A 10882-nucleotide genomic window follows, 5' to 3' on the forward strand; every position below is an offset into this window, starting at 1 on the left:
ATATTTAATTATATTTTATATAAATATAAAATACAAAATAACAAACAAATAATCTGCATTATAAAAAAAGTATTTAAAATAATGTAAGATATTTCTGATATAGAGAATAATATTAACTTCGACCAATCTTCACAAACATAATTAAAGGACAGTAAAGCATTAAATGATGAAATTTAATATTTATTTGTTGGAAACAAAGCTGGAATGGACAATATCGATTAGGAAAAAATAAAATATATAATAAATGAGACAACTTAAGGATCTGATTTCTACAAAAAATAAAAATAAAAAAAGCAAGAATATGAATAAAAAATTTAAGAAATGTTATAAACTATTTCATAAATAAAGCAAAATACTTAAAAATATTAATAAATATAAAATGATTTATAGAAATAAATAATATAATTAGAAAAATAAAGAAAATTAGATAGAATATGGGTAAATTTTGATATGGATATGTTTTATGTAGCATGTGAATTAAAAGAAAAACCAGAATTATAGTTAAATAAAATATATATATATTTATATATATATATATATATATTTATTATTAATATATATATATATTTATACACACATATATATTACATAGCAATTCACCTGTTGCTGTAGGAGGTATGTCTATGATATGTACAGCTAATTATATAGCTAGAAAATATGGTGTTCGTTCTGCTATGCCCGGGTTTATAGCTAAAAAATTATGCCCTTAATTAATATTAATACCTTGTGATTAGGAAAAATATTAAAAATATTCTAAAATATTTAAAAATATACTTATATAATATGATCCAAATATGGAAGGTATGGGTTTAGATGAAGCAAATTTAGATTTAACAGATTATTTAAAAAATAATAATATAGAAAAAGATGAAGATATATATGATTTATGTTATCAAATTAGGTAAAAAATAAATAAAGAAACCGGACTTACATGTTCTTGTGGTATTGCAGCTAATAAAATGCTTGCAAAAGTATTTAAAATATAAAAATATAAATTTATATTCATATATATACAAATATTTATATATATATATAAATAAATATATATATATATATATATATATATATATATATATAATAAATTAGATTTGTTCAGATTAAAATAAACCTAATGGATAATTTTAATTAAAAAATAATGCTTAGGAAATAAAAGATTTTATAGGAAATTTATAAATTAGGAAAATACCTGGAATAGGAAATGTAACTGAATAAATATTGAAAGGAATAGGTATTGAAAAATGCTAAGATTTACTTAAAAAAACTGCTGATGTCAAAATTTCATTTAGTGAAAATACATATGAGTATTTGATTTTCAGTGCTTTGGGGATTGGTAGGAATGAACACACAGAAGAAAAGGAAAAATAGTCTATTTCTGTAAGTAGAACCTTTACTAGAATATAAGGTGAGGAAGAAATTAAAGAAAAAATATGTCTTTTGGCTTAATATTTAGCTGAAGATGTGTTATATGAAAATGTTTGGGGGAAGAATATAAGCGTGACTGTTAAAAACGCCAAGTTCGAGGTGAAATAGAAAAATAAAATGCTAGAAAGATATATATAATGTGAAAATGATATAAAAATAGAAGCTTTAAAGCTAATAAAAGAATTTAAAATTAATGAACAAATTAGACTTTTGGGAATTAAATTAGGCTCTTTAATTAGTTAATAAGAATATGAAAAATTATAAAATTAATCTATTAATAAATTTATTTATAAAAATAAAGAAAATTAAACATCAGAAAGTCAAGAAAATTAATAAAAAATAAATTAAGATTAAAAAATAGAAAATTAAGAAAATATTAATAATGAAAATATTTTAAAAAAAAATCATATTCCGAAAATATTTTAATGTCCCATATGTCTTTAATCATTGGATTCTTTCGGAAACGTTTCTTTTGTTAATTCACATATTAATTCTTGTTTAAAATAAGTAGAGGAAAATTAATAATAAGCATAATAAGGATAATAACACGTATAAAAAGGATAATAATAATAACAAGTACAAAAAGGATAATAATAATAATAAATATATAAAGGATAATAATAATAGATACATAAAGGATAATAGTAAATATAAGGTATTAAATAGGAAGAAATAAAACATAAAAAAGGAAAAAGTTCATCTGGAAAAAAGAAATCTGTATAAAATAGAAATTATTCTTTGGAAAAATTTTTAAAAAAAAACTGACTTTTTTTTTGAAATATATATATATATATTAATTTTTTTAAGTTGCTTATTATAAAAGTTTATTATTTTTTGTTTTTTTTTTTTAAAAAAAAAACTAATTTTAATTGAAATAATTATATCTAAAAAAATAAATAAAAATAAAAAAAATATATATAAAAAAATGGATAATTAAAATTAATTAGATAAAATGTTACCAACTTTATCAAAATTAATTAATTTTTTATTACTTTTAACTTTTTTTGGTTTAATTATGTTTCCTTTCCTTGGATATACTTTAGATTAAAAATAGTATTTTAAACATTTAATAAATTCTTTTTTTTTTATTTTATTGTTAAATAAAAAATATCAATAAGTGCAATTCATTTTTGGATTTTATCATTTATAGACTTAGGCTTATTTTTAGCATTATTAAAGTAAAATAATTAACAAAATAAAATATATATATATATAAATTTTAAACCTTACAAATAAATAAAAATAGTTTTAAAAAATTCGTTAAAGAAGGTAATACTATAGTTTAAAATCCTGAATAAACTGAAAAACCAATTCTTTAATAAAAAAACAAAAAGACAATTCCGAATTCAAACATATAATAGAAGAAATAAAAAAAATAATGAATTAAATATAAATATAATAAAATAAAATTATATAAAAAAATAAAATATTTTTTAATAATAATATAAATTAATAATAAATACTTTAAATAAATAATAATATATATTAATAAATACATATATATATATATAAATATTATTTATATATTTTTTTAAAAAATAAAAACATAACTGTATATATACATATATATATATTTTTATAAAGGAAAATATAATTTATTACAAAATTAAATGTATAAGAGAAACCATTCTTCCAATGTTAAATTCCCTCTATAAAAATAGAATACTCTTACTTCCGTAACCCGTACATTTCCCAAAAATACTATAACTATTGCTTAATCTGAATTACTACGAATGTAACAACAATGCTTAGACCAAGACGCGAATTAATATGAAAAAGATACTAAAAATCGTGAAAGGCAAGAGTTATATGAAAAGTCCAAACAAAGAGTAAAAAACTGGCCAAATACAATACATGCCTTCCGTAAAAAAAAAGATGAATGGAGATTTGAAAAATTTTAAAAAGAAGAAGAAGAAAGGCGAAAAATTGATTTAGAAGAGGCAAAATATCAATAAGAAGTCCGAAAGGATATTTTATTGAAGGCGAATAAATAAATTTATGACTGTAATGATAAAGTGAAGACTTTTTAATCAAAACTTCTCTTAGTAGATGCTTTATAGGAAAGGGAGGGTTAAATTGAATTGAAGAAATAAATTTAGGATGTAAATGATTTTAGAGAGGAAATGTATGTTTAATAATAAAAGGAAACTCTGAAACTGTAGGAATTGGAAGAAAATAAAAAACTATAGATTTTAAAATAAAAAAAAGCCTTAACATAGAAAATTCTAAAGGAATAACATGAGGAAATGAAAATAAAATTTATTAAGAAAATTCAAGATGAGAAAATTGAAGGGGAAATTATTAAATAAAAAGCCTTAGAAGCTTTAGCAAAGGAAAAATAAGAAGAAATTAATAGAAGAAATAAGATTATTTAGAATCAATTAGAAACTAAAAAAGGAAATGATTAATTAAAATAAATAAAAGAATAATTAAAGGAAAAAGAAAAACTCGAAGAAGAAAAAATATTATAATATGCCGAAAAAAAAGAAAAAATCATGGAAATGAGAAAAAAAAGGGCAGAAGTGAAATAAAAAGAAAAATAAGAAGAAAGATAAAAACTTATAGACGCCTAAGTTATAAGACTCCAGAAATTAAAAAACGAAGAAAACTCAAGAATCAATTAATAGATAAAAGAGACTGAGATAAAAGCTGATATGGCAGAATAGAAAAAACGAGAGGCAATTTAAGAATAGAAAAAAAGATTCGATGAAAGTATTAAATTAACTATTTTAAGGAAATAATAAATTGCTGATCAATAGAAAAAAGAAGATGTGGCTTATTAGAATTTCTGGTACAATAAAAATATAGAAATTTAATAAAAGGAAAAATAAGAAAAAATAGATTAAATTTAAAGATCTAAAGAATTATAAAACTTCCATTTAAATTAATTATAATTAAAATAAAAGAATAGAGAAGAAGAATTTGTTTAAGAAATAAATTAAGCTTAAAAAATTTAATAGATTATTGAAAACGAAGATTAGGACTTTTAAAACTGGGCACTATAATAAATTTAAATATATAAAAGTGAAGGAAAAAATATTAAACCATTATTGATGGAATTACAATCATATAAAAAAAGAACATGACGAAATTTATTTATATATATACATTTATTATTATTTTTTTAGTTATAATTTTTTCTTTAAAAAAAATACAAAAAATTTACAAATATATTATATAAATTTTTACTTGCTTTTATATATTTAATAAGTTTTATTTAAATTTATTATTTAATTATTATTATTAAAGTTTGAATTAAAGTTTCAAACATATATATATATATATATATATATATATATATATATATATATATATATATATATATATATATTCATATACATAATTTATTTAAAAAGTAATTAAATTGTTATTAATAACTAATACAAAAATATAAATAAATTAATTAAACTTTAAAAATATAAATATATTTATATATTATTATAATTTTAAAATTATATATAATATTATTTTTATTTTCAAAAGAAAAAATATAAATTAATATGAATAAAGAAAATATATTTATAGACTTACAATGTTAATCCGACTAATAATATAATCATTCTAAAATCTACCATTTAAAATAGACTCTAAAAGACTTTAAATATGACATTCAATAATATCTACCTTAATAGAGTCCTCCTTAATATACTCATGAATCCATATTTCCTTAAAAAACATCAAATACTGACGAATTAATAAAAGATTTAGTAGAATGTATTCGTTCATTAAAAAATTAATAATAATAATTACAAAAAAACAAAAAATTTAGTTATCAGTTGTAAAATTGCCAAGCATATAAATAAACATAAAGGAAGAAAAAAAAGATGAAACTATATAAATGTAAAAATTTGATTAAAATAATAATAATTACACATAAAAAAAATAATAAAAAATATAAAATTTTCAATAATCAATAAATAATTAAATTTAATAGAATTTAAAAACAAACAATGCTTTATAAAATAGACTTCCCAAAAACAAATATATTTTTGAAATGGAAAGTGATTTTTTATCCGAAGATTAATGTAATAATATAATGTTTATAATAATAATATTAAAAAATCCTTCATATACAAATTCTATTTAAAAAACAAAAATTAATAATAATGAAATATCTTTAAATACAGAAGTTTTATTAGATGATAATTCACTTGATGGATCTTTTGAATATCATAATATTATTTAAAAAATAGAAAAAAATCCATTATCTAACATTTCTTTATCGAGAAAGCCTTGCTTTTCAAAAGAAGAAGATAAATTTTTGAATAAAGTTAAATTTATTTAATGTTTTTTTAGATTCTATTTAAAGTTTAAAAAAGATAAATATTAAAAATATATATAAAAATCATCTAAAAATAGCGAAAATACGAAAATTAATTAGGAATTAACATTATCTCCTTTATTGATAAATAATTCAACGGAAAAAATTAATTTGTTCTAAAAATAAATTTGTAAAATTATTGTATGAACTTTATTTTTATAATATTAAATAAATATATGAAAGTTTATTTTTCTAAATTTTTTTTCGTTTCTCTGTTAAAATATTCTAAAAATATCTATTTATTTAATAAAATTATAATAAACATTTATATAATATTATTTTATTTATTTATTTTTAAAAGAAATGGTATATAAAAACTTTCATAAATTATTAAATATTTGATTTATTAAACTTATAATTTAAATTTAATATTAATATATAGACCTTCTATTAGAATAATATATAAATACAATTTAAAATAAAATAAAACAAAGCATATGATATAAATTTATTTAATTTAATTTAAAATATAATATAATATTAATAATAACATAAAAAGTGCTTTTTATAACAAATTAATAAATAATAACAAATACATATATATAAATATATATATATATATATACATACATATATTTTAAATAATAAAAAAATAAAATATTTTTTTATAATTAACAATAAATTAATCTAAAAAAAACAAAACAAAACAAAACAAAAATACATATATATATTTATTAAAAAATAAAAATGGCAGATAGTGATTAAGATAGTAACGAAGATCTCGAACAAAGAAAAAACAAGGAAAAACTAGCTCACGAAAATTATAAAATACCCACTAGTAACTTTAAAGCAGATATAGAAAAGAACTTTGATGAAATTCATAGTGGAGTTGAGAAATTAAACCATTAATTATTGAATTTATTTAAAAAAAAAGAAGATGATTTATGTAATATGTATAAACGAGAAATGACTAAAGCCTAGAAATAATTAAGAGAATTATAAGAACTTTCAAGTGAATCTGAATTAAATAAAAGGAAAATCGAAAAAAAGGAGAAATTATAATAAGAAAGAAAAAAATTTTTAGAAGATAGTATGAATTTTTCAAAAAAATGTGAGCATTTTTAATCAACATTATCGAAAGTTTTAAATACAACAAAAGATTTAGAAAGCGAGATTAATTTTTTGAATAAATAAATTGTTTTTGCCGATAAACATAATGGATAACTTCATTAGGAACTAGAAAATCTCCGTGAAGAAATTAAAAAAAATGATCCGGATATAAATCTTGAAAATCTCGAAGATGCTTTATCACTTCCTCCCACAAAATAAAAATTTAACCAAGAATTAAGCGAATTGAAAAATATTTCGAAAACGCTTTAAAATTCTTAATATTAAAATTCATAAGTTTCCAAAAGCTCATAAATAAATATTAATTAATAATAGGAAATTAAAAATAATTACTCTTAAATTTAATAATATAAATCTCCATATAGAAAATCTTAAATTATGAAAAGTTAAAATTTTTAATAAAATAATGAACTTGATTTATAAAAAGCTTAATAAGAACTTGAAAAATAAAAGGAAATTAATTAAAAACTTAACATTTTTTTAAATGACCCTTGCTTTTAAGAAACTGAATTCGAAAAAATATTCATGGAATGTGTAAATTCAGTAAAATAGAAAAAAAATCAATAAAATAATTCTACAGTATTGCCTTAAGTAAAAGGTAAATAAGACTCAATAGTTATAAATAATAATACATAATAAGTTATTAATAATGAATCAACACTTGATTTTACAACTATTTCAGAACTAGATTTAAATGAGTTTAGTAAAAGATAAATTTTAGAAGAGTTTTTATCTAGAGAAGAGATAAAAAAATAATCTATATAATATTATTTTTAGTGAATAATAAATTGATAATGATAATTAATAAAAATAATTGAATAAAAAAAAAAAATAAATAAAAAGTTAGTTTTTTTATTTTAATTATATATATATATTTATAAATATATATATATATATATATATTTAAATATATACTTTTATTTATTTAATATAAGTTATATTTTCTAAATTAATAAATATAATTGTTTTTACTAATTAAAATATTTTTATCATATTAAACAAAATAAAACTAACTTTTTAACAGTTTATTTTATATTTATATTTACATATTATTTTATTCTTTTTTTAAACAATTTTTTTTATAACTTTTTTTTAAATTTTTATTTTATATTTTATTTAATATACATTTAAAATAAATATAATTTAATATTTTCCATATAATAAACATTATATCTTTCCATATTAAAAATATATATTAAATATTAAACAATATTCGAATATTTATAATTATTTTTTTATTTCTTTAATTTGAATAAAACCTTCTTTGTATATATATTAAAATTATATTTAAAAATTATTATTTTTTTTAATACAAATAATTACTAACTTAATATATTTCATCCTTTATAAAAATTATTCATTATAAAATCAATTTCTTTTTAAACATAATTTAACTTAAAGATTTTTTTTATTTCATAAATTCTAAAAACACTATCACAAACCAAACAAAAAACAAAATATTCGATAATAAATTTATATATTAAAACTTATTTTTATACTACTAATAATAAAAATTGATAACTTCATTCAGAAATTAAAATTAGAAGAAATCATTTTTTAAAAAAAAAAATTGTTTAAATCTCTTTTAACTGCTATCATATATATATTACTCCCATCGGAACAAATAAAGTTTTTATCAATAAACAGTTAACAAATATCCCTTTATATCTATTATATATTAATAATTTTTTTTAATATTAGTTCAATTATTTTCTGTACAATCTTAGGTTAATTGAAATTTCCTTGGATGTAAACAAGATCATTTTTTTAATACTAACTTCGATATTAATATTTAATTATTAATATTACTTTAAATTTATAATTTAATAGATTATTTATATCATCAGAATCTTTTTAACTGCAAATAATATTTTTTAATAAGACATATTTACTATATAAGTATAGAAATAATAATTATAATTTAAAAATATTTTTGAATTTTCTTAATTTGTATAGATTTATTTTCTTTTTTTTTATAGTCACATTAATTTTTTTCCTTTTTTGTTTTTAAAACGAATATATTATTACCAATATAAAAGTTTGAAAATTACTAAAGTAAATTATAAAAAATAAAATATTAAAATTATTTATTAATAGATAAAATATTTTATATGAAATCTATATAATATATATATTCTTTTATTTTAAAATAGAATTAAGTATTTTATTATAAAAAAATCTATTAATTATATATTTTAATTTTTAAAAAAAATAACAAAGTTTTAATTAAAAAAATAATAATATATATATATATATATATATATATATATATAAATACACATATATTTACTTATATATATGTGAGTTTATTTATATTTATATTTTTTATATTTTTTTAAAAAATAAAATAATTAAAATTAAAACAAAAAAATTAATAAAAAATAAGGCGATTTAAATATATTATATATAGCCTTTTTTTTAATAATTTTATTACTTAAAAATTAAAATATAAAAATAATAAAAAAAATTAATTCCATAAAGTAATATATATTTTTCAAATATTTATATTATTATCTTTATTAGTATTATTATCATAATTGTTAATATTATTATTATCTTATATTATTATTATTATTATTATTATTATTATTATTATTATTATTATTATTTGTATTATTATTATTATTTGTATTATTATTAATATTAATATTTAATATAGATATATCTTATTTAATTATATTTTATAATTCTTCTAACATAAAAAGTATATTATTTTTTTCATTTAAATCTAGATTTTCTTTATTAAATATAATGTTATTGAATTCTATTTTTTATTTAGAAGAATTATCACTTTTATCACTAAATTCTGTAGTATTTTCTATTAAATTATTTTATAACTTTTCTTTTTTTTCTTCAATTTACTAAAAACATTCAAAACTTCTTAAGTCTTAAATTTTACAAAAATTAAAATTTTCTTATTATTTTTAAACAGATTTCTGACTAGGAGACAAAAAAAAACCTCCGAAATTTTAAATATTTGTTGGAGAGCTTGTAGTTGTTTAAGAAAAATTTATTTTGCTGTTATTATTGAAATTAAATTCCTCAGTAAAAGACTCTTTGATTTAATTAATCATTTGTTTTAATAATTAATTTCCAATCTATTATTTTTACTGGTTTTATTATTAAATAATCTTCAATGTTAGTTAATCTATAAATTATTTTTAGCTATTAAATTTATTCAAGTATTTTTTTTTAATTTCATCAATTTACTTATTTAATTCATTATTTTTAACATTTTATTAAAAAACTTATTATTATAATTATTTAATTTATATATTTTTCAAATTTATTTCTTATTTACACTGAAAATTCTCCTTCTCAAAATAATTTATATCAATAAATTTGCTTTTAGGTAAATATTTATTACAAAAATTAGATATTGATAAATTTAAAACTTCAATAAGAATATTTCTTTCAATTAAATTTATATTATTCTTTAAATTATTTTTAAATAAAGAAAAGACTATCTATTCAAATTAACTAAACTAATTATATATATATATATATATATATATATATATATATATTATATATATTTATATAATTTTAATTTAAATTTTTACGGATTTAGATAGAAAAATATGATTCATAAAATTTATTTAAGCTTCAAAAGTTAAATAATTAACAAAAATTGAAATTGTAAATTTATAATATTTTTAAGAAAGTAAATTTATTTATTCTTCATTTAAATTTTTAAAATTCTAAAAATTTTCTTTGATATTTTTTTTTATTTTTTTCATATAATCGTTTTCAAAAATATATCCTGGAACGATATATTTATAATAATTTATTATTAATTTATATGCAGTAGATTCTTTACATATTATTATCATTAAACAAATTAAATTTATAGTCTCTTAAGATATTATTAAACTATTTATTTATAATTTTAAACAAGATGCTACATTTTAAATGGACTTTATTAATATTTTTTTATCAATTTACATATTTTCAAATATATCATTTATGCTAAAATTTAAAAGTTCAATTGAATTTTCGTTAAAATTTATAACATTTATATTTGCTTTATTTAAAATACTTTAATATTCTTTATCATTATCTTCATAACTA

General features: G+C 16.0%; 2 protein-coding genes across 2 annotated transcripts, besides 26 other annotated features; both read left to right on the forward strand. All coding sequences in view use genetic code 6, as the record gives it.

The window, feature by feature from the left end:
* Positions 1-79: 79 nt before the first annotated feature.
* IMG5_090780 (hypothetical protein) lies at positions 80-2804 on the forward strand (the record flags this gene model as incomplete). Its single annotated transcript, XM_004035677.1, has 5 exons — positions 80-500; positions 593-971; positions 1087-1521; positions 2036-2139; positions 2669-2804. The coding sequence occupies exons 1-5, from the start codon at positions 82-84 to the stop codon at positions 2802-2804; spliced, it is 1473 nt and encodes a 490-aa protein (XP_004035725.1). The 5' UTR covers positions 80-81.
* Positions 511-572: a microsatellite.
* Positions 736-772: a microsatellite.
* Positions 989-1080: a microsatellite.
* Positions 1005-1077: a microsatellite.
* Positions 1942-1992: a microsatellite.
* Positions 1962-2048: a microsatellite.
* Positions 1978-2066: a microsatellite.
* Positions 2016-2075: a microsatellite.
* Positions 2788-2841: a microsatellite.
* Positions 2816-2882: a microsatellite.
* Positions 2856-2914: a microsatellite.
* Positions 2857-2930: a microsatellite.
* Positions 2931-4617: 1687 nt separating this feature from the next.
* Positions 4618-4667: a microsatellite.
* Positions 4668-4691: 24 nt separating this feature from the next.
* Positions 4692-4753: a microsatellite.
* Positions 4754-4849: 96 nt separating this feature from the next.
* Positions 4850-4890: a microsatellite.
* Positions 4891-6273: 1383 nt separating this feature from the next.
* Positions 6274-6318: a microsatellite.
* Positions 6280-6319: a microsatellite.
* A 111-nt stretch (positions 6320-6430) lies between these two features.
* IMG5_090790 (hypothetical protein) lies at positions 6431-7591 on the forward strand (the record flags this gene model as incomplete). The annotated part of the gene is made up of 2 exons (XM_004035678.1): positions 6431-6932; positions 7089-7591. The coding sequence occupies 2 exons, from the start codon at positions 6431-6433 to the stop codon at positions 7589-7591; spliced, it is 1005 nt and encodes a 334-aa protein (XP_004035726.1).
* Positions 7592-7673: 82 nt separating this feature from the next.
* Positions 7674-7725: a microsatellite.
* Positions 7679-7731: a microsatellite.
* A 104-nt stretch (positions 7732-7835) lies between these two features.
* Positions 7836-7931: a microsatellite.
* Positions 7861-7921: a microsatellite.
* Positions 7872-7919: a microsatellite.
* Positions 7932-9051: 1120 nt separating the features above from the next.
* Positions 9052-9111: a microsatellite.
* A 35-nt stretch (positions 9112-9146) lies between these two features.
* Positions 9147-9192: a microsatellite.
* Positions 9193-9316: 124 nt separating this feature from the next.
* Positions 9317-9462: a microsatellite.
* Positions 9463-10301: 839 nt separating this feature from the next.
* Positions 10302-10354: a microsatellite.
* The last annotated feature ends 528 nt before the right edge of the window (positions 10355-10882 follow it).

Source organism: Ichthyophthirius multifiliis (genome assembly GCF_000220395.1).
Source record: "Ichthyophthirius multifiliis unplaced genomic scaffold scaff_1120509250716, whole genome shotgun sequence".
Lineage (NCBI taxonomy): Eukaryota > Ciliophora > Oligohymenophorea > Hymenostomatida > Ichthyophthirius > Ichthyophthirius multifiliis.